Genomic DNA, 22,061 nt, shown 5'->3' with positions numbered 1-22,061 from the left:
TGTTGTTGACGTGTACTGGCGCCAAATGAATGAATGACGTGGTGATCACAACAAAATGAGTTCAGTTTGGCAAGAAGATATTCGATGAAGATTTGGAAAGATCCAAGATCGAGAAGACTAAACCTACAAGATCTGAAGACCTCGTGGATATAAAAGGGGTGCTAAGGCTCTTGCTAGGGTTAGCCGTTTTGTCAAGCTTTTTTGTTATGTTAGAGAGTAAGCTTTACTGTATTTTTGTTACAAGAGAGATTATAGAGTGTGTTCTTGTAATTCTCTTGTGAGTCTTAGAAATCTCAGGTGACAACCTAAAGTAGTTTTATGTCTGTGTAAAACCAGTTAAGAGAGTTGTAATTTCTTAACCAGATTTCTAATAAAGTAATACTCAGTGTTTCTGAGTTTGGGGAAAAACGGTTCTGAGTTCATCCAAATTTCAGATTTAACAGTATGTAAACCATCTTTTGTGTAGTGCCAACCAAGTAAATCCCCTGTCGCTTGTGGGCAAATCTTATGGCCAATATCTTTTCAGCGTCTTCATGAACTACAGAATCTCGCACCTTTTCAACATCCCAATCTTCTTTTGTTTCATTGAACCAATCGCAGACCATAGCATCTTGTATACCCTCGTTTTCTTAACAGGTGGTCTTGGTGGGTGTAATGGAAGCCATGGATCATACCAAGCCTTTACCATAGTGCCATCACCAAGTTAAAGCAATTAGGAAAAAAATCAAACAAAGATAGGAGAATCATAATCATATCTTCCAATTTAAATTCAAATCATTTTTTCATGGTACATAATCTACAACATTTACGGCAAAAATCAAACAAAATCTGTTAGTTTTTAAATTCAAAGATATGTTTTCACCATATAATAGTCTAATGTTCAATACGACTGTCAACGTTTAGTTGATGTTTAAAATGGCCTACTATGAAGTTCATGTTTAAAATGACCACAATGTGAAAGTTGGTGAATTAAATGATATTTTTCCCTTTTAAAAACCTTTGTAAATCCTTTTAAAACCAAAAATTGCGGAATCACGTTTCATGCCAAAAAAAAATACGGGAAAATTCAATTTTTCATTTGTTAGCTTAAGTATATTTCATTTGGGCATTTTTGAAAATAGCATTTAAAAGAAGGCAGTTCTAACATTTCCTTTTGATAATATTTGGATTTCTAAAATTTTTAATATATATTTTATTCTATAATTTTAAAATCATTTCAAATTAGTTTGACATGAGATAGAATTATTACTATGAGATTACAGTTCATATAAAATTATATTTAAAACAATGTTGGTTTTCCAAATTCTTTTGTGGATTTTATTTTTTTACGATTATGTTTTCTTAATTTTTAATTGTTTTAATACTATATAACTAATAAATAAATTTTGATATAATGCATCTATTCTTTTTGATCTAAAATATTTAGCTATTTTTCGTTAATATGGAATGTATATAATTAAAATTCGGTTTATTATAATAAAACAGTCAAATTGTATTGAAAAATGTTATTTGTAAGACTGAAATCTGGTTTAAAATAAAAATTATCAGGTTAAATCTTATAAAAAATGTGGGGACTACTACTTAGAATTCAAATAACATTAATAGTTTTTCCATTTATTTGAACTCCCGTATTTACGTGGACCTTATCTAGTAAAATAATAAATTAAAACAATTAGGAAAAAAAAATCAAAGATAGGAGAATCATAATCATATCTTCGAATTTAAATTCAAACCATTTTTTCATGGTACATAATCTGCAGCATTTACGGCAAAAATCAAACAAAATCTGTTAGTTTTTAAATTCAAAGATATGTTTTCACCCTATAATAATCTCACATTAGTTCTCGAAAATTGGAAAAAAAAAAATGGTTGCATACGTCAAGAACAGCTTTTTATTGGCTCCTATAGTAGTTTTACTTCTTTTTGTTGTCTCATCATATGCAAAAATTAGTACGAAAGTTACAACAAGTGAAATCAGGGGCATTTGCACACACAAAGATGTCAATGCGTCATTTTGCTATGAGTTCATGAAATCATCCCCTCAAATTGCAACATTGGATATTTCTGATCTCGCCAAATTTTTGATCAATTATGATTTTCAAAAAACCTTAGATCTGATGAAGCATTTCCAGTCACTCACAAACAGCACAACCGATCGCAGTTCTAAGGATTCTTATAAGATATGTTCAGATCTTTTTAGCCTTGGTATCCATTCGCTTGAAATCGCTTTTAAAGCTTTGACAACCAATGACTATGACACCTTAAACAGGACTGTTGGTAATATGTCTGACTATGCGGAGGACTGTGGAAGCGAGCTGTCAAGTGTTATCAAGCCTATTCCACAGCTCTTAAAAGGGGTTTCTATTGTCCAAAATGTATCTGACATTTTTCTTGTAATTTTGGAATGTTTTCTAAGAAAAGAAAAAACTTTATGTTAAAAATCAGTATCTAAATTTATAATAATAAATTAATAATAATAATAAGGGTAATAATAATGTTGTTGTCATTACCGATTGGCGCCGATAATTAATTGCTTTAGTGTTAAGAAAAATCAAAATCCACCAAGAGCACACCAAATCACGAAAAATGCCACCCCATAACTTATCTTCGTTAATGACTATTTTAGACTCTCAAAGTAATCTTACCAATAACATAAGATATTTGTATTATTTTTGAGATATTCACCCTAAAATTTAGGCCATTTTAATCATCAAGTAAACATTAACTAACATAATAGACACTAGATCTTGCGTTGACCCCCGACCAAAAAAGGCATCACGTTAGAATCATGTAACATAACCACTAACATTCGTTATTTGTCGTTAATGAACAACAAAACTAAGCCAAGAGAAAACATAATACAAAGAACTAAGACACAAATCAAATACCAAAGACACAAAGACACTAGTAACCAAAAATGAGAAATTTGTTCTTGGTTACTAGTGTGCAGACGAATAATGAGATCAAGAAAGGTGAAAGTAAGACATTAGACAATGATAAGAAAATTGAGAAAATAGAACCGAGTTTGTCGTTTTCAAAATTTATGGATTTTTTTTTTAGAAAGCAGAAATGCTCTATGAGAGTGTTTATGATGTGGAATTCACCTAGATGGATGTTTAGTGATAGGCATCAAATGAGAAATTTGTTCTTGGTTGCTAGTGTCTTTGTGTCTTTGGTGTTTGGTTTGTGTCTTGGTTCTACGTATTGTGTCTTCTTTTGTTTTAATTTTGTTGGTTGTTCACGACTGATAATAGCTGTTGGTGGTTATGTTAGCAGATTTTAACGTCATGTCTTTTTTTTTCCAGATCAACGTAATCTGATGTCCAATATGTTAGTCAACTTTTGGTTGATGATTAAAATGGTCTCATACGAAGTTCATGTTTAAAATGACTTAAATTTGAAAGTTGGTGATTCAACTAACAGAGTAGTTAATGCTTGATAACGGCTCTAGTTGTTATGTTATCAGATTTTAACGTCATGTCTATATTGGCTAAGTCAACGCAGTCTGATGTACAATACGGCAGTCAACATTTAGTTGATTTTTAAAATGGTTTATTATGACTTTCATGTTTAAAATGACCACAATTTGAAAGTTAGCGGATTAAATGACATTTTTCCCTTTTAAAAACCTTTGTAAATCATTTTAAAACCAAAATTACGGAATCACGTTTCCCGCCAAAAAAATACGGGAAAATTTAATTTTTTATTTGCAAGCTTAAGTATTTTTCAAATGAGGGTTAAATAGTTATTAAATTAAAAGAGGAAAAAAATAAAATTGGCCAGAAAATGGGGTATTTTTGAAAGTAGTATTTAAAAGAGGCATTTCTAACATTTCCTCTTGATAATATTAGGATTTCTAAAATTTTTAACATATATTTTATTTTATTATTTTAAAATCATTCAAAATAGTTTGACATGAGATAAAATTATTACGTATGAGATTACAATTTATATAAATTATATTTAAATTAATGTTGGTTTTCCAAATTCTTTTGTGGATTTTATTTGTTACTATTATGTTTTCTTATTTTTGAATTGTTTTAATACTATATAACTAATAAATAAATTTGATATAATGCATTACTATGTTTATCTAAAATATTTAGCTATTTTTCGTTAATATGGAATGTATATTATTAAAATCCGGTTTATAATAATAAAATAGTCAAATTGTTTGAAAAATGTAATGTGTAAGACTGAAATCTGGTTAAAAACAAAAATTATCACATTAAATCTTGTAAAAAATGTGTCGACTAGTTTTTTCATTTATTTTTAACCCACGTATTTACGTGGATCTTATTTAGTGATATAATAAGTTAAAGCAATTAGGAAAAAAATGAAACAAAGATAGGAGAATCATAATCATATCTTCGAATTTAAATTCAAATCATTTTTTCATGGTACATAATCTGCAGCATTTACGGCAAAAATCAAACAAAATCTTTTAGTTTTTAAATTCAAAGATATGTTTTCACCCTATAATAATCTCACATAAGTTCTCGAAAATTAGAAAAAAAAAATGGTTGCATACATCAAGAACAACTTTTTATTGGTTCCTATAGTAGTTTTACTTCTTTTTGTTGTCTCATCATATGCAAAATTTAGTACGAAGGTTACAACAAGTGAAATCAGGGGCATCTGCACACACAGAAATGTCAATGCGTCATTTTGCTATGAGTTCATGAAATCATACCCTCAAATTGCAACAATGGATATTTCTGATCTCGCCAAATTTTTGATCAATTATGATTTTCAAAAAGCCTTAGATCTGATGAAGCATTTCCAGTCACTCACAAACAGCACAACCGATCGCAGTTCTAAGGATTCCTATAAGCTATGTTCAGAACTTTTTAGCCTTGGTATCCATTCGCTTGAAATCGCTTTTAAAGCTTTGGCAACCAATGACTATGACACCTTAAACAGGACCGTTGGTAATATGTCTGCCTATGCGGAGGAATGTGGAAGCGAGCTGTCAAGTGTCATCAAGCCTATTCCACAGCTCTTAAAAGGGGTTTCTATTGTCGAAAATGTAGGTCACATTGTTCTTGTAATTTTGGAATGTTTTCTAGTAAAAGAAAAAACTTTCTGTTAAGAATCAGTACCCAAATCTATAATAATAAAATAATAATAATAATAATGTTGTTTGGTATGTTGTTGTCATTACCGATTTATGCCGATAATTAATTGTTTTGGTGTTAAAAAAATCGAAATCCGCCACAAGAGCACACCAAATCACGAATAAGCTTGTTTAATAGATCGGATTGGACCGGCTTTCGACTTTGACTTGTCCAAAATACCAAACGACTTGTGTTTTAAACAATGAAAATTACTATACTGAAAAACCTAAGTATTTTTCTTTAAAGCTCTGCTCGAACGACTTTAGAGGGAGGTTCTAAAGTCATTGTTATACACAAACTCTGGCGAGGACTTTTTTTTCAATAATGGGCATAGGCCCAATTAGTAAGGAGCTTTAAATGATTTTCTCAAAGTATGGGGCAAAATTAAGAGAATAAAAAAGTAGTGGACCTTGAGAAAAGTCATCACCTGCTTTCCTTCCTATGCCACACAATCGTTTTCTTCTGACTGAATATGAGTCAAACACAGAGGATTAGGAGAGAACGTGGAAGAAGAAGCCATGGACTCTATCGTCTCCAGCTCAACGATTCTTATTCGATCATATCTCACTCCTCCGGTCCGTTCATGTTCTTCGGCAACCTCCGTTTCCGTCAAATCTGTGAGCTCAGTCCAGGTCACCTCCGTCGCGGCTAACCGCCACCTGCTTTCCTTAAGCTCCGGTGGTAGAGGAAGCAAGAAATTCTCTAGTTCGGCGATAAGATGCGGCGGAATCAAAGAGATTGGAGAGAGTGAGTTTTCGAGTACGGTTCTCGAATCAGACCGGCCGGTTTTGGTTGAATTCGTCGCTACTTGGTGCGGTCCCTGCAAATTGATCTATCCCGCTATGGAAGCCTTATCTCAGGTTTGATATATCGATTCTCTCTTTTGTAATCATCAGTTCTTGCTGGAGAATCGTGAGAGTTTGAAATTGAACGAGATCAGTTTATTTGAAATCAGAGACTTCACGCATGATTTGGTGATCCAAAATAGGAATTTTAGATTTAATGTATGAGAAACTATTGTTAATCATATACCATTAGCTCTAGAACTGCTAAAAATGTCAGCGAGTGAGTTTTTTTTGGAAGTGCTTAGAGAATAGATTCAATTCTGAGTTTTCTTGGTTTCTAAAACTCAAAATGTTTCCTTTTTTTCTCAGGAATATGGTGACAAATTGACGATTGTAAAGATTGATCACGACGCTAACCCAAAATTAATAGCGGATTTCAAGGTTTACGGTTTACCGCATTTCATTCTCTTCAAGGACGGGAAGGAAGTTCCAGGGAGCAGAAGGGAAGGTGCTATTACAAAGGCCAAGCTTAAGGAGTACATTGACGGTCTCTTGAACTCGATATCTGTTGCTTAATTGTCTCTCTTCCCACCGGTATTCCTCTGTCTCAACACTGGATTTTGTTTAAGCAAATCTCTTCAATTGTAATCTTCATCCCCCATTTCTCATTTGATGTGTATATCTTGCAACGAATTTTACGAATAGAAAAGACTTGAGCTCTTATCAGAACCAAACAAGCATCATAGGGAAATTATTTGCTTATGCTTGGCATTGTCTAGTTAGGTTTTTCGTAGATTGTTCACAGGAAGCATGACTGATCATTGCAGTCTTGTTCCCTGTGAACACATTTGGCTTTTGCATTTTTTTAGAAATATTCCCATTTGGTGGTAAAAAGAATAGAAAATCAAATGCAACTGAATGCAAAGAAACAAATTCTGCTTGGATTTATTGGAATGAATCAGGTAAAAGAATTCAACATTTAAGATTTTTTTCAACAACTTCCATTCTTCTTCTTCTTTTCGTCTCGGCTGCAGATTCTCACATCTTGCTGCCTTATTCCCTTGAAAAAGCAACCAAAAACCCTGTGCTTAAGCAAAACCAATGCCTAGACTTTGAAACATTCACTTTCTTGGCTCTTCAAACCTCCTTGACATAGTTTTCTTCACCTCCTCCAATAACAGCATCATCTGGGATGTAACGTTTCCAGAACGGATGTTGCTTCCATACTCTTCCCATTTCTTCAATAGGAACCCCTTTTGTCTCCGGCAACAAGAAGTAGATGAAGACGGTCATGACTGCAACCATTCCTCCAAAGAAGTAGAAGAGACCAAACTTCATGTGGCAAAGCATCGTGAGGAAAAATTGTCCAATGAGAAAAGTGAAGAACATGTTGACAGAGACGTTGATGGCTTGCCCCGCTGGTCTGATTTCCAATGGACAGATCTCACTTGGTACTAACCATCCTAATGGACCCCATGACCATGCAAATCCTGCAACATACAAACATATGAAAGCTAGGATCCAATCTGCTGTTGCAGGTGTTAAGGTCCCTGATCCTGTGGTTCCAAACTTCATACCAATCAAGGTACCAACAACGATCTGCAGAATGACCCATCAAACAATACATGTAAGGAACGCAGTCATCATTTATATACATTATGAACTGAAAATATTTCATTTTTCCAACATGTATACGAAACTTCGGAACTAGCATTTTTACCTGGCTAATGATCATTTGGATGCCTCCTTCAAGGAAGAGAATCCTTCTTCCGTATCTGTCAACCGCATAGATGGAGACAAGGGTAGAGACAACATTGACAGCACCCGTAATAACGGCTGAGATGAGCGAGGCATCATCCGCGAAACCGAGTGTTTTAAAGAGAACCGGGGCGTAGAACATGATCACATTGATACCAGTAATCTGTTGGAAGAAAGGAATTGCAGAACAGAAAACAAGCGCGGGTCTGTATTTTGCATGTTGGAAAATGTTCTTCCATGGATTCTCCACTTTCTTAGCAGCCTCACAAGCATCACATAGATCTTGAAACTCCTCATCTACGTTATCAGCTCCACGAATCTTTTGCAACATCTCTCTCGCTTGCTCGTACTTGCCTCTCTCGAGCATCGAGTTTGGTGTATCGGGCAAGACAAAAGATCCGATAACCATAACAACTGCCGGAACAGCGGCTAAACCCAAGGACACTCTCCATCCGTTCCTAGCCATTTGAGATGTTCCATAGTTGATTAGGTTCGCAACTAAAATCCCGATGGTTATAGCCATTTGAAACCCGATGTTAAGTGCTCCTCGGATCTTCGCAGGAGCCATCTCCGAGAGATAAACCGGCGTAGACTGTGGAAAAATAAAGTTAACCATGATCGAAAGATTAGCCATACCGAAACCAAATCCGACTTTATTTCAAACTAAGCGGTAACAATATTTTTATAGCAAACAAATCAAATATCCCAACCAGATTTGTGCAAACAAACCGCATAAAAAAAAATTGAACCAAACCGAGTCCAAAGCAGAATGTCTAGATCTAAACTACATAATGAACACACTATGACCATGTTGAGTTGTTGACTCACCTGATTAGCAAATCCAACACCGACTCCGAGCAACAATCTACCAATGATGAGCATTGCGACATTGGTGGCAAATGCGTTAAATAGAGAACCTATGAGGAAAGCAACCCCTCCAACAAACATGGAGATTTTACGTCCGTACTTCCTTGTGACAGCCGAAGCTACAAAGGAAGACACGAGAGCCGCGAGGTAGAGTGAGGAAGTGAACAACTGGAGCAATTGGTTATCGAATTTGCAGTAAGCAGTCTCGCGCCTCGCTTCGTGCATTTGCCTATCCACCTCCGGGAAAAACTTGCTCAGAAACTCCTCCATAGATGTCACTCCTCCTATACAGCAAAAGAAATCACATTACATTGCCCGAAGCTAGAGTGGACAGCAAAAGCAAACCAAAATAACTCAACCCGAAGAAGAAAAAGGCGAATGTGGAATTTACAAACCTGAGATTCCGAGGTCATAACCAAAGAGAAGACCTCCCATAGCGGCCACAATACAGGTCATGATGACAAAGACGGTGACTCCGCCTTCATAGCTGTTTCCTCCACCACCACCCTCTGATACAAAGGCTCCTCCAGCCATTATTATTTATTCTTCACTTATTGATTGTTAGTATTAGTGCCTTTTGCTTTGTTATTCAAACAAGAACTTGTGAGCTTATAATCCAAAACTGAAGAGCTTGTGAGCTTCTTAAATATAAGAGTTTTCGTGATCTATTATTAGGTATGGGTTGTAATATGACCTGTTTGAGATTTATCTTGGCTTATGAATAGGGGAAGTGGTTTTTGTTTTTTGTTTTCATGTTCTTTAAACCCAGTTTTAGTGGAGATCTTAGAGTCTTTTTTTGACAGTTTCTTTGGTTTTTTTAGGGACAACTTCCGCTCTTTTCTCTTTAATTTTTATTACATATAAGACTGTAAGAGATATGTTGAAAAAACCAGTCTAATTAACCCTAAAATAGGAACTTGTAATAATAAAACAATCGCATTTAACTGTGAACTAACTGTGCTTTAGTTTAGTACGTATATATAATGTAGTCTATTTAATTTGGAGATTAATTTTAGTTTAGTTTGGTTCAGATTTAGGATTGGTAAATAGATACACGTCATTGCATGTACATCGTTGTTCCAGCTAATTTGAGAGACAACATTGCAATGCAAAGAAAGATAATTGAAAATGAAGAAAAAACCAAAGTAAAAATATGAAATGCTTATGGTCATTATGAAAACACACTGTTCTCTGATTAGATATGTTTAAGATATTCTTATCTTTGTAACTTTTCTCTAAAATGACGTGAAAAAATATATAATTTAATAGATTGATGCAAATTAAAAAAAAAAAAAAAAACGCAACATCAAAGACAACGTTCCCAAGTTTGAATCATGTCAGTGACGGTGTAATTAATTAAGACGATGGGCTGGACGAAGAACACATAGCAAAACCTCCGGAATGTGATCGGTAAGTTTGTGGAACAACTGATCGAGAATGAAGATTGGATCAGTTCAATATCATTAGCCTTGATCATCAAATATCAGGCTCATGGACGAGAGAAGTCCGAGTTTGTAACATGGAAAAAGATGTTACAAATTAAGTTTATCACTACTTGATAAGTCTAAATGAAAAGTGATAGACCAAGAAAACTTAATCACGTTTCAATTCAGCCCAATAAACATGTTATGTGATCATGACTTGACCCAACAGCCATGAACCCTTACCACCCGCCCTCTCATTACCTATAACCAGCACACTAAATCTCGGTGTGTCCTGATTAATCAAACCACGACGTCTTCTTCTCAAGAGCTCGAGTTGCTTTTTGCTGATCCAACCTAGATTGAACATTACACATTCAAACTTGGGTTCAAAATCTCCAACGACCATATATTCGACAAGGCCCGATCCATAACCAGTCCCTACTACACGGGGTAACGCAATTTAGTGGAGTCGAACTCCGGTGGGGAAGGCGGAGTCAAGTGAACTTAACCACTGTAAATTTATTTCAGGGATAAATTCGTCCGATTTTTTCGAAACCAAAGATTTATCTCTCTTGTTTTGCAAAGAATAAAAGTTGTGTATGTACAAGCTAATTATTTCTCAAATAATTAGCATACAGATAATTGACTCATTTAATAATGTGTGGATTAATTCCTTAACCACGAAAATTACAAGTTCAAGGGAAAAAAATAAAAATAATATATGAAATTGCAAATAACCACCAAAAATAATCTTTATTCGCCGAGATCTACGTCTCTCTCTCTTTCTCTCTCACTCGACGCACTTCCAAACCCTAATCCGACGAGGTCTCATTCGCCGCTAGATCCTCATCGCCGGTCAGATTCCTCTCTATCTCGCTCTTCTCCTTTCATCTTCTTTTCCCCTCTCTCGTTGCGTTATGCTGTATCATCGAATCTTCTTTTTGTTCTCATGGTTTGTTGTTTAGCTCAAAATTTGGGGTTCAATGCCTCCATGTTATTTGTACCTAGTCCTATGGCTCGTTCTTGACTTGTATAAGAAATGGCTATCACGCGTTTACTCGCTTTCAAGTTTATTATCGATCTCTATCTTGAATGTTTATTGATGTGACTATAACGATTCTTGATGAGGTTTCAATGTTGATAGTCTCTATCTTTGTTTGTTTGAATGTTTACGATGAACAATTGAAGTGAGTGTTTATGATGGTGAATTGAAGTGAAGTTGTGGGATTGTCTTTTACAGATTCGTGACGCCTTTGTTTTTGATGAAATTGGATTACGATGGCTGGATATTCAACCAAAGGAGCTCCTACTAATGGATCAGTCTACGTTTCTAATCTTCCATTAGGAACTGACGAGAATATGTTGGCTGAGTATTTTGGGACCATTGGGTTGCTTAAGGTATGGTATTGGCCAGGTACTAATTGTTGCTTTTGTTTTGACCTCATTGCAATCTTTTATGGGTCACAAGATTTTAGAGTTTCTTACGTTTGTCCTACATGGTTTTTAGAGAGACAAACGAACTGGCACTCCTAAGGTATGGCTGTACCGGGATAAAGAGACTGATGAGCCCAAGGGAGATGCTACTGTTACCTATGAGGATCCGCATGCTGCTTTGGCTGCTGTTGAATGGTTCAATAACAAAGATTTTCATGGAAACACTATTGGAGTTTTTATGGCTGAGTCGAGACATAAAAGTGCTGGTGATGCAGTTGAGTTTGTTGAATTCGATGGAGGTGCTCAGGAAACAAATGAAGGTGCTGGAAGGGGTAGAGGTCAGGCTGATCCGTCGGCAAAGCCATGGCAGCAAGATGGTGACTGGATGTGCCCAAATACAAGGTCTGTGATTTGACATCGGTGAGGAGCTTCATCTAGCTCTTGTTTCCGTTAAATTGTTAGTTTTTTATATTTCGTAGTTTTTAGCCCTAGTGTTCTCATACTCTTCTATTGGCAGTTGTACAAATGTGAATTTTGCATTCCGTGGGGTTTGTAACCGCTGTGGAACTGCTAGACCAGCTGGTGCATCTGGTGGCAGCATGGGTGCTGGTGGTCGTGGAAGGGGTCGAGGTGGAGGCGCTGATGGTGGGGCACCGGGGAAGCAGCCCAGTGGTGCTCCTACTGGTCTCTTTGGTCCAAATGATTGGGCCTGTCCAATGTAAGCATTCCTATTAGGTTCGAAATAGTTAGTTCAGTTTCAGAGGATATTGAGCGTTTGGTGCTTGATTAAAACACATTGCAATAGATATTTATTTTTCATCAGTAGCAAAAGAGAACATTCAGATGGCATATGGCGTTGCTGGATATAAAATAATTTGTTGGATGTATGTGAAGTAATGTAGCTTGTATATCAATGTTTTTGATGATGTCAGTTGACTCTTTACTTAGAAAGAAGTGATGGCCCGCTCTACTGTGTCAGTGTCACTAAAACCGGCCCAAATTATGTGTGGAGGCACATTTTTTTTCCTCCCTTTTTGAATGTTAATTCTAATTTCGTAATTTTCCTTCAGATGGCTGTTAATCTGAAAAATGGAATGTGAAACGTGGGTGGGTTGTAGTCTTGATCTTTCTAGGAAGTTATATTGGTGAAGAGTTTTAAATCAAATGCAAGTTATGCTATGTGTCTTCTAGTAGCTTAACTAAGAGGCTGCTCTGTGTGAATGCGGGTTCTTATGAATGTACTTTTGTTTTGTCAGAATATATGCTTTGGTTTCGTTCTTTGGTTTTTAATCCAGGAGAAATCCAAAAGCAACTTTTTCTTTTTGTTTTAATTCTTTCAGGTGTGGCAATGTCAACTGGGCTAAGCGTTTAAAATGTAATATCTGCAATACCAATAGACCTGGTCAGAATGAAGGTGGTGTGAGGTATGACTCAATGCCAATGATAAGATTGCCTTTGTATTGTTATTTTGCAATGTTCAAGATGACAATTTGGATTATAAATGATTTTCACAGTGAATGTAGAAGAGATTAGGTTTTCTGCATCGATGTTTGTAGTTTTGTTGTCAGCAGGGTATTTTTATTCTGCTTTTAGATATGGGCCACATGGCCTGATAGATACCTGGGAAAAAGTCTCAATACTCTCTTCTGCAATTTGAACGAGTGCTTGTTTTCTTTGACAACCTATATAATCCCACTTGTAACGTTTTATTTTTGCCAATTAGAGTTGCATTAAGAAACGTTGAGGTTTGAGTTTGGAAGGCTGTTGTTCTCTTAAAAGACCGGTGCTTATTCATTTCTTTTCTCTAAATAGGGGAGGTCGTGGTGGTGGTTACAAGGAATTGGATGAACAAGAATTAGAGGAAACAAAGAGACGCAGGCGTGAGGCTGAAGAAGTTAGATATGCTTTCCCTGAAGAGTTCTTTGTTTTTTGTTTGTTTGTTGCAATTCGGAGGAGTTCTCAGTTTTTTGGTATATACCATTTGACTTGTCATAAATATTTCAGGATGATGGTGAAATGTATGATGAGTTTGGGAATCTAAAGAAGAAGTACCGTGTCAAAGCAAGCCAAGCTGACACCAGACCTGCTGTTGCTGCTGGTCGTGCTGGGTGGGAAGTTGAGGAACTAGGTAATTTCTGTTTAATTCTAACTTATAAATGCTATCTCTGTGCAATCATCAAATAGGTTGAGCTTATGAACAGAACCCTTCCACTATGATAGAAATTTATTTGGCTCGATATATACCTACTAGCTGTGTCGTAAAATAGTCTTCAAAGAAAGTTTCCGCTTGTCATCTAGACACTTTAGTGAGACTTAACATATATGCAGGGAGGGATTTGTTGGAATTTTCACATTAAGCTTGCAGATAGCTGGCCTATATAGCCCAAGCCTTGTGGGAATCTCCAATAAACAGTGTTGTTCCTTGTTAGAGTTTTCTTCTTTTAACTGATAACTGATTATATATAGAGGAAGATAACAAAGATTAAAGATGTATATTGCTGCTGCTTCCCCAAAATAAAAAGGCCATGATCCAATGTGGTTGTTCATAGTTTATATGCATGTGGCAGGTATTGGTAAAGATGGAAGAGAGAGAAGCAGGGACAGGCAAAGAGACCGTGGGAGAGATCATCACTACGATAAGGATAGACGCAGAAGCAGAAGCAGAAGCCGGGAGAGGGAAAGAGGCAAGGAGCGGGACTATGACTATGACCAGGATCGGGACAGAGACAGAGACTATGGTCGCGAACGTGGAAGCAGGTATCGTAACTGAGAGATTGCTCATAAGTGTTAGGGTTTAGTTTCTCATCTGTTTTATCGACTTATACAATGGCATGGCCTTTTGTTTACTTATTGTGTGAAGTGAAAGTCTTTTTGGTACTTCAATCAATGGCTATTGTTTTTCACTTGTTTTGGTCTGATTATGTTCTGAGAATATCCCATGTCATCGTTTTGAAAATTGATATATTATGGTAAAGCATGGAGTATATCATTTACTAAAATTAACACCAATATTGACGGAAAATAAAATATGGTTAGCGACGCCATTTGCAAATTGAGATGTATGTGTATTAATTAGTTGTCTTTTGTGTTATTTTTTGTTGTCCCTTTGCCCTTTGGTTTTTCTTAAATGTCTTATATTTTTGGTCATTGCCAATCATTTCATCGCTGTATGATTTTAATGGAAAAAAGCATGAAGATTTTTGTGGATCATATAGTTTCTGAAACTAAAATAGGATAAGAAAAAACTGGGCTTTTGTATTTGTGGGGATGACGAGGATTTATATTTATAATATTTATGTCATTTCATTGTCATAAACATGGTCGGATATGGAAATACGATGAAAAAAGCTCGTCATGGACTCGCACTTAAAACAGAAAAATCTTTTTCCCCTAGACCCCACATATTCACATGCACTACAACGAAATTCCAAATTCTTCAGTAAACTGAAAAAAAAAGAAGTTAAAAGGAAAAACGAAAAGAAAATATTAAATATTTATATATGTTGAGTTTAGTATGATGTATTCATTTAGTGACCTTTCAAATAATTTGAAGTTTTTATATTCATGTTTAATTTTGAAAAGCTCGTGTAAAAAACTATGGTTACTAACATGAAAAATGTGCACTTGGATAAGAAAATATTAGCAATGGTTCTCGTAAATTCCATTCCTCTTCTTGTTGTAGGTTAAGGATGAGCAGTGTGTTTCTCTTTAGTTTATTCTCGTTTTTTTATGGTTTGTAATCCTTTCCGAACCTTGAAATCTAATATAATTTCAGTGAAAAAAAGATAAGAAAATATTAAAATGGTTATTATTTCATAAAAGTCAATCCTTCTTAAAGAAATCGAAATCAACATTCAATATCATTCTCTTAAAAATTAACAAAACATAACAAGCAGAAAAAAAATAAAATTTTGGGAATTTGAGATAATTTGAAATTTTATGTGGTTTTCTTTATTTTGTTGTAACATTACACTAGTTCAACATAAACTTTGTCTTACTTCCCTCTAATTTCCCTTTGAACGTTAGATTTAATATATTTATTGGTGTGCAATTTTACAGGTGTAAATAAAGACAAATGAAACACTATATATTCCACTCATTTAGATGTGCCCACTATAATTATTGCTCTATACAATCCAAAAGAAAAAAGAAAAGAAAACAGAGGAAGAACAGAAAAAAAAAAAGCTCACACAAGTCACAAGACTCATTAGGCTTCATAGTTGTTCTATGAAATGTCTCCTCTCAACGATCTTAAGATCAATCTCAATGGCCAATACACATTCTTCCTCGATCAGGTAAAGAACCAAACCTAAAACTCAATTCAAAATTCACTATCTTGATTATATATGCTTAAACCTCTTTGTGCTCTGTTTTAGGACGTGATCTCAAAGTACTCGGGAAGTTTGAGGAAGATGATTAAACAGAGCAAAAGGAAGAGAAACAAGAAAAAGAGAATCATCACTATCGAGATTGATGATTTTCCTGGTGGACCAGATGGGTTTGAGCTGGTTTCAAGGTTCTGTTACAACAACGGAGAAATCTCAATCGATGTCTCAAATGTCTCGACTTTGTACTGCTGCTCTGTTTTTCTAGCCATGTCGGAGAAGTTCTGTTTCTCTAATCTCTTCCTTCAGACCGAGAAGTTTCTAGAAGAAGTGTTATATGGGTCTTGGAGCGACATCGTTTTGTGTCTCAAGAACTGCGAGCAAGTGTTCTTCCAAGCAGATTCGTATGGTCTTGTAGATAAACTCATCTTCGCAGCTTTGACCAAAATCTCTCGGAATTCAGAAACATTTTCTTCTTCTTCGCTCTCTTCCTTCGCCTCCTCTCTTTCTCCTGAGATGACCAAGAACACGCCGGAATCAGACAGTAGGTATATTTCGCGGTCTGTTTCTTGCGGAAGAAGCAACGAGTGGTGGTTCGACGATATGACAACTCTTTCCCCGAGTATTATTTTGAGACTAATCATGATCATTGGAGCTTACAAGACCAACATAAAAAGCTTAGTCCAAACCAGATTTCTTCTCCATTATCTCAAGACAAAACTCCAAACCAAATCAAGAACTACCACAGAGCTTATGAGGAACAAGCTCGAATACTCCGATTTAGCTGACACAGCGGCTAAAGGAGTGATTTCTGCAGGGAAAACCGCGTTTTCTTGCAGGAAACTCTTTTGGGTTCTTTGGGTTTTATCCAGTTTTAGCCTAAGTAGAGAGTCGAGAATTGGTTTAGAAACCCTAATAGGAGAAATGCTGGAACAAGCAACACTTGATGATCTTCTGATACCTGCAGGAGGAAGCAAAGAGAGCGGTTTCTATAATGTGGATCTTGTGATAAGATTACTAAAAGTGTTTGTGAAGAACAGAGAAGAAGAAATATCAAGAGAGAAGAACATGAAAGAAATTGGGAAATTGATTGATAAGTATTTGAGAGAGATATCTCCAGATCAGAATTTGAAAGTCTCCAAGTTTCTTGGTGTTGCAGAGAGTTTGCCAGATTCAGCTAGAGATTGCTTTGATGGAGTTTACAGAGGAATTGACATCTATCTACAGGTCAGTTTTTTCTTTTGCATTTTCCTCTCTAAGTCCATATTATAGTATGTTTTTGTTTTCTTGAATTTCTTCACCAACTATTTGATACATTTTTTTCCTTCTGCAAAAGTGAGACAAGAAAATAGAGAATAATTTTAATTTTCTATATGTATTGGACATATAGAAGATGACAAGTGCCAGACAGATTTCAATACCATTTGCTTATTAATACATTTTGGCTTTATACATTTATTAAGAAGAGTTGAAATAGAGTCAACTATTCTTTTATTCATCATAAAGATTTGAAGTTTGAGACTTTGAGATATAAAGCCAAACTAAGTCTTCAGTGTTGATATAAAACCGAAAATGTATCAAAGAAAAGATTTGAAGTTTGAGATTAATGTGAATTAATATACACACATGGATGTATATATATGATTAAGAAGGTTTGGAGTCATCCTTAGATTCTTCACTCTGTCATGTTACTGCCGTGGGGTTCATGTCAGACACTCAGACCCACAAGGCCACAGTCTTGACTGTATGCTTCTTCTTGTTTCTTTCTAGTAATACTATGGAGTTTGTAAAAATATCTGTAAAAGGAATATTTCTGGTACTCTCAGTTACACTTAAGATATAGTATATGCGAAAAGTGAAAACTAACAGTTTATTTTATTCATATACAGTTTCACGTAAATATTATTCATTTTACATGTTTTATTGGAATTTAAAGATACAGTTCAAATTTTCAAAAACAAATTATGGAAATAATGATTTTGTCAGTTTCTAATTTTTGTTGTTGTTGTTGTTGTTGTTGTACAGTCTCATCCGAATCTAACACCCCAAGATCGAACAGAGATATGTCGATGTCTCAACTACAAGAAACTAACAATGGAGACGTGCAAACAGCTCGCCAGAAACCCTAAGATCCCTCCAGAAATCGCCATTGAAGCACTTAAGTCCAGATGTGACAATCAAGAACACACAACTTCAGATGTTAAAGTTGCAAACAAGAGTTTTTCTTGTAGATATTCAGAAGAGAAGAAGAAGCCTGTGCTATTGCATCTTGAGATATCCGAGAAATTAGCCGAGAGGTTGAAGAGTAGAGGAGGATATAACTTGAGTGTTATGGATAGTTTCAGAGAAGGCTTATGAGGAAAATGCTAAAGGTCCCAAGTCAAGACTCAAGATTGAGAAGTCAAATCTTCCAATTCATCTGGCAATCTCATTTGCACCCCTACGTTGTCGAGAGTCTTGTACAAATCATCAGATTCAAGGGGTTTCTTATCATCGAAAGCTATGAATTCATGAAGCTTACCTTTCACTTCGATCCAGCTACATCCCGGTGATTTCACCACCTGTTGATCTTTCATTTGCTTTCTTACCCGAGCGACATCATCCCAGTTTTGGGATTCCGAGTACAAATTAGCCAAGAGTGTGTATCTCCCGCTGTGACTAGGTTGCAGCTTGATCACACGGGAAGCTGCGTATTTACCTAACTCATAGTCTTTGTGTATCAAACAAGACCCGAACAGAGCTCCCCATACCGCATTTGTTGGCTCCATTGGCATTCTCTCTATCAAAGCTTTTGCCTCTTCTAGCAAACCTTTTCTTCCAAATAAATCAACCATACACGCATAGTGATCCGCTTTTGGCTCCAAATTGAAACGTTCCTTCATGCTTAGGAAAAGCCTTCGACCCTCTTCCACAAGGCCTCCATGAGCGCAGGCACTTAAGACAACGATGAAAGTAACTTCATTTGGTGAAACATGACTACTCAACATGGTATGAAAGAGATCAACAGCGCCTATTGCATATCCATGCGCTGCAAATCCATTAATCATCGCTGTCCAAGTATACACATTTTTTTCACGAAGTCTCTCGAAAACCAATATAGCTTCCTCTAAACACCCGCACTTGGCATAAAAATCAATCAATGTTGTTCCCACTGTAGTGTTTATCTCAATCGAATTCTTAATCACATAACAATGCACCCTTCTTCCTCGGTGAAGTGCCCCTACGTGAGCGCATGCTGAAAGAACACTGCTTAGAGTCTTCTCATTAGGTGCAACATCACTCTTTAACATCTCTTCGAAAACAAACATCCCTTTCTCGAAGCAACGGCCTTGCACGTATCCAGCAATCAATGCGGTCCAAGTAACTACGTTTCTGCTAGGCATTTCGTCGAACACTTTCTGGGCATCATCATAACAACCACATTTCCCATACATATCTACTAGAGAACTTCCTATGAACACATCACACCTCACTCTTCCTGCTTCTAAGTAAAACCCATGAATGCTTCTCCCAAATCGAACATCTTCAGCCTTCCGTGTAGCTTTCAGGACGCTAACAACAGTCATTTCGTTAGCCGCGACTCCAGACCTCTTCATCTCCACGAAGTACGTCATTGCTTCCAAAGAAGAATCGTTTCTCACAAACCCATCAATCATCGCAGTCCAAGAAACCACGTCCTTATCTTCAGTTCCATCAAAAACACGGCTTCCAAATTCGAATAACCCACAATTAGAATAACCCGAAATCAACGAATTCCTCACAAAAAGATCCGAATCGAACCCGAATTTCAAGATATGAGCATGAAACTGAAACGGATTAGCGTCTCTCAGTTTGAAAACCGCCTTGAGAAGCGGAGGAAACGTGTGGCGGCTAGGGACGACGCCGTTTCGCCGCATTTGACGATAAGAAAGAAACGATAACCGACGGTTGAGAGTAACCCGACCGGAGAAGTGACCAACGAGCGAATCCCATAGTTGAATGCTGGGAGTTTGGATTTGACATAATAAACGACGAGCGTACCGGAATTGAGTAGCGGCGGTGCAGCGACGGAGAAGACGGGAGAGAAAGAGATCGCGGCGAGTGTAGAAGATCGGAGAAGTGAGGACTAAGCAATGGATCTGCTTGAGATGAAGAAACAGTAATGGAAGATCGAGCAAGGCTTTGAGCTGATGAAACATGAGAATTGACAAGTATAAGCAAACGACAAGTTTGATTCTTCCAGTTTTCAAATTTCAAAGGAACCAAACCGAATTAAACCAAAATTCCCATTCAATTGAACCGAACTGACTCTGAATCAGTCGGTTTAGTTTCTATTTATTTATGAGATGTGTCTCGTGTTTTGCTCTGTGAAACATGAGATGTGTCTCGCGTTTTGCTCTATGAAACATGAGATGTGTCTCGCGTTTTGCTCTGTGAAAAAACTTGATGAATTTAAGGCCGTTTTCTCCAAATCCAGAAATATTGAGTATCCTTTATTAGAAATCTTATTAAGATGTTTACAACACTCTTAATTGGTTTTACACAAGATCTAAACTACCTTAGCTTGTTACCAGAGATTTCTAACCTAAACAAGAACAGATATGAAGAACACGCTCTTCCTTATCCTTCTTGTATACCGATTCAAGAGTAAACCTTACTCTCTCTAGAGAAAAAGCTTAGTACAATTTTTTCTCTCTTCAAACGGCTAACCCTAGCAAGCTTCACAACAGCCCTTTTTTATATTCATCGGACAGAGAACATTTTAGGTTAGTGGCTTGGATCTTGGATCTCTCCAAATTTTCTTGTGAATATATTCTTTCCTAACTGACCCCAATCTCGTGTTATCCACGTCATGTCTTCAGTTAGTAAGAGTATCCACGTCAGCTAATTTACTTGCTGATTACTCTTCAAGTCTGAAACAGCTTCTTGCAAATTTCAACAGCAGGATGGGCGCATCCGTCAAGCCAAACTTTTCTGCGTCTTTCAGACCCAAACTTTGACCGCGTCCTTCAGACCAAAGCTTTGTGCATCCTTACGGCAAAGCTTTGTGCGTTCTTCAGATCCAAGAACTATATGCACTTACAATCTCTCCCATTTTGATCCAATTTGTTGATTCAAGCTATCCTGCAATAAAACTCACAAGCAAACATCATATCACACGGAAGCAAATCATAAGTAATTTTCAGTAGGCTTAAAGATCATGACAAATCCTCAAATCAACTAAGCAGCATCCTCCAACATGCAACATGTTTGTGAACTTAACCAAAAACATACAAAACCAAGCAACATCCAAATGCAAAATACAAGATAAAGTTCAAACACTAAACACTCCCCCTGAATCCTAAACTCCCCCAGAATTCTAAATTCCTCTTAAACAGGTTCAGATTGTATCATGCCATTAACTCTCCCCCTGTTTGAGTGGCATAATTGATTCAAAATCAACCTAATCTAATGCATACATCACAACAACATCAAATTTCATAGAACAACATACCTTTAAGCCCAACTCAAATTTTCTTAGCCACCATTAGACATCACGAATAAGTCTCTTTCAGCATCATCAACCACAACCGTATCTCCCGTTTTTAAGGTCTGTGAAGCTCCATGGTCGATTGTACAATCCTTAGCTTTACTTTTTGACCCTTTAAGAAAAATCACTTTGTTGTTCCAATAACACTGTTTATGTTGATTCTACAAGAGTAGTTTACATACCTTCATACCCCAGAGTGCAAGCGAGTCCTTTTGTTGAGGTGTGTGACAGACTGCGAAACCATTTTCAGACTAAAAGGATCATCACGACTGACAATATTTTACAGACCTTGACTTGTGCTTCTTACTGCTCCTTTCTGTAGTGGGAAGAGTGATCAAAACAGAGCACGTTTTTGTTTTTCATCTACATACTTTCAACTTTAAAGGGGAAGACATCTAGTCGTTGTCGGGCTTAACTAGTTATTGGTTCAGATGGTCGTGTTCGTGTTCGTGGTTCGCAAAGGAAGATTGGGGCTACGCAAACAGAATACTGCTCCGTTTGGTTCATTTAAGAGTACCTAAAAGGTCTTAGTTTTGGTTTTTTCCACATCTCGTCGTGAGTTTGTGAGTTGGTTCTACAAAGTTTTCACTCTGAAACAGCAAGCTGATGTTGAAGACATCCAGTTGATGTCAACATGAGTCTGTATCAGGAGTTTGCGACATGCTGACAAAGCAAGTAACTGATGTGGCACGTTGTTGGTGTGGTTGTTGATTCGAAGATTCACTAAATATTCTCCTAATCAACATATGGAAAGGATAAACTTGAGGAGCAAGTTAATTCCTTTTATGGATATTCTCAAAATCTGCTAGGGTTTTCGTGATTTTGCTAATGTAGTAGATGAG

At 36.5% G+C, this 22,061-nt stretch overlaps 7 protein-coding genes across 8 annotated transcripts; 5 read left to right on the top strand and 2 right to left on the bottom strand.

The window, feature by feature from the left end:
* The first annotated feature begins 1,829 nt into the window (after positions 1-1,829).
* On the top strand, positions 1,830-2,441 carry LOC9330310 (pectinesterase inhibitor 2). The gene has a single exon (XM_002894203.2). It carries the CDS (start codon positions 1,866-1,868, stop codon positions 2,436-2,438), a length of 573 nt encoding a protein of 190 aa, XP_002894249.2. The 5' UTR covers positions 1,830-1,865; the 3' UTR covers positions 2,439-2,441.
* A 2,078-nt stretch (positions 2,442-4,519) lies between these two features.
* LOC9330309 (pectinesterase inhibitor) lies at positions 4,520-5,125 on the top strand. The gene has a single exon (XM_002894202.2). It carries the CDS (start codon positions 4,520-4,522, stop codon positions 5,090-5,092), a length of 573 nt encoding a protein of 190 aa, XP_002894248.2. The 3' UTR covers positions 5,093-5,125.
* A 439-nt stretch (positions 5,126-5,564) lies between these two features.
* On the top strand, positions 5,565-6,636 carry LOC9327628 (thioredoxin X, chloroplastic). Its single transcript, XM_002894201.2, has 2 exons — positions 5,565-5,977; positions 6,272-6,636. The coding sequence occupies exons 1-2, from the start codon at positions 5,636-5,638 to the stop codon at positions 6,476-6,478; spliced, it is 549 nt and encodes a 182-aa protein (XP_002894247.1). The 5' UTR covers positions 5,565-5,635; the 3' UTR covers positions 6,479-6,636.
* Positions 6,637-6,821: 185 nt separating this feature from the next.
* LOC9330308 (sugar transport protein 9) lies at positions 6,822-9,158 on the bottom strand. The gene is made up of 4 exons (XM_002891519.2): positions 8,923-9,158; positions 8,489-8,811; positions 7,623-8,252; positions 6,822-7,501 (listed from the first exon to the last, which is right to left on the bottom strand). Exons 1-4 carry the CDS (start codon positions 9,059-9,061, stop codon positions 7,040-7,042), a joined length of 1,554 nt encoding a protein of 517 aa, XP_002891565.1. The 5' UTR covers positions 9,062-9,158; the 3' UTR covers positions 6,822-7,039.
* Positions 9,159-10,691: 1,533 nt separating this feature from the next.
* Positions 10,692-14,359, top strand: LOC9330307 (transcription initiation factor TFIID subunit 15). Of its 2 annotated transcripts, XM_021014735.1 has the most exons (8): positions 10,692-10,806; positions 11,192-11,349; positions 11,459-11,787; positions 11,903-12,103; positions 12,726-12,809; positions 13,198-13,279; positions 13,390-13,513; positions 13,953-14,359. In XM_021014735.1, the coding sequence occupies exons 2-8, from the start codon at positions 11,230-11,232 to the stop codon at positions 14,153-14,155; spliced, it is 1,143 nt and encodes a 380-aa protein (XP_020870394.1). In that variant the 5' UTR covers positions 10,692-10,806; positions 11,192-11,229; the 3' UTR covers positions 14,156-14,359. The 2 variants fall into 2 exon arrangements, with proteins under 2 accessions (XP_020870394.1, XP_020870395.1); XM_021014736.1 differs by lacking the exon at positions 10,692-10,806 and having other exon boundaries at positions 11,250-11,365.
* A 973-nt stretch (positions 14,360-15,332) lies between these two features.
* Positions 15,333-18,237, top strand: LOC9327627 (BTB/POZ domain-containing protein At1g50280). The gene is made up of 3 exons (XM_002894199.2): positions 15,333-15,680; positions 15,762-16,937; positions 17,736-18,237. Exons 1-3 carry the CDS (start codon positions 15,618-15,620, stop codon positions 18,066-18,068), a joined length of 1,572 nt encoding a protein of 523 aa, XP_002894245.1. The 5' UTR covers positions 15,333-15,617; the 3' UTR covers positions 18,069-18,237.
* On the bottom strand, positions 17,565-20,010 carry LOC9330306 (pentatricopeptide repeat-containing protein At1g50270). The gene has a single exon (XM_002891518.2). The coding sequence runs from the start codon at positions 19,886-19,888 to the stop codon at positions 18,098-18,100; it is 1,791 nt and encodes a 596-aa protein (XP_002891564.1). The 5' UTR covers positions 19,889-20,010; the 3' UTR covers positions 17,565-18,097.
* Positions 20,011-22,061: the final 2,051 nt, after the last annotated feature.

The sequence above is a fragment of the Arabidopsis lyrata genome (assembly GCF_000004255.2).
Source record: "Arabidopsis lyrata subsp. lyrata unplaced genomic scaffold ARALYscaffold_1, whole genome shotgun sequence".
NCBI lineage: Eukaryota > Viridiplantae > Streptophyta > Magnoliopsida > Brassicales > Brassicaceae > Arabidopsis > Arabidopsis lyrata.
This window is presented reverse-complemented; position numbering and strand designations above follow the sequence as displayed.

Coding starts and splice junctions, on each gene's coding strand:
- LOC9330310 (XM_002894203.2), top strand. CDS start 1,866: ATGGTTGCATACGTCAAGAACAGCTTTTTATTGGCTCCTATAGTAGTT.
- LOC9330309 (XM_002894202.2), top strand. CDS start 4,520: ATGGTTGCATACATCAAGAACAACTTTTTATTGGTTCCTATAGTAGTT.
- LOC9327628 (XM_002894201.2), top strand. CDS start 5,636: ATGGACTCTATCGTCTCCAGCTCAACGATTCTTATTCGATCATATCTC. Junction 5,978..6,271: donor CTATGGAAGCCTTATCTCAG/GTTTGATATATC, acceptor TTTTTTTCTCAG/GAATATGGTGACAAATTGAC.
- LOC9330308 (XM_002891519.2), bottom strand. CDS start 9,061: ATGGCTGGAGGAGCCTTTGTATCAGAGGGTGGTGGTGGAGGAAACAGC. Junction 8,812..8,922: donor TTATGACCTCGGAATCTCAG/GTTTGTAAATTC, acceptor TTTGCTGTATAG/GAGGAGTGACATCTATGGAG. Junction 7,502..7,622: donor TCCAAATGATCATTAGCCAG/GTAAAAATGCTA, acceptor GTCATTCTGCAG/ATCGTTGTTGGTACCTTGAT.
- LOC9330307 (XM_021014735.1), top strand. CDS start 11,230: ATGGCTGGATATTCAACCAAAGGAGCTCCTACTAATGGATCAGTCTAC. Junction 11,350..11,458: donor GGACCATTGGGTTGCTTAAG/GTATGGTATTGG, acceptor CATGGTTTTTAG/AGAGACAAACGAACTGGCAC. Junction 11,788..11,902: donor TGGATGTGCCCAAATACAAG/GTCTGTGATTTG, acceptor TTCTATTGGCAG/TTGTACAAATGTGAATTTTG.
- LOC9327627 (XM_002894199.2), top strand. CDS start 15,618: ATGTCTCCTCTCAACGATCTTAAGATCAATCTCAATGGCCAATACACA. Junction 15,681..15,761: donor ACACATTCTTCCTCGATCAG/GTAAAGAACCAA, acceptor GCTCTGTTTTAG/GACGTGATCTCAAAGTACTC. Junction 16,938..17,735: donor GAATTGACATCTATCTACAG/GTCAGTTTTTTC, acceptor GTTGTTGTACAG/TCTCATCCGAATCTAACACC.
- LOC9330306 (XM_002891518.2), bottom strand. CDS start 19,888: ATGTTTCATCAGCTCAAAGCCTTGCTCGATCTTCCATTACTGTTTCTT.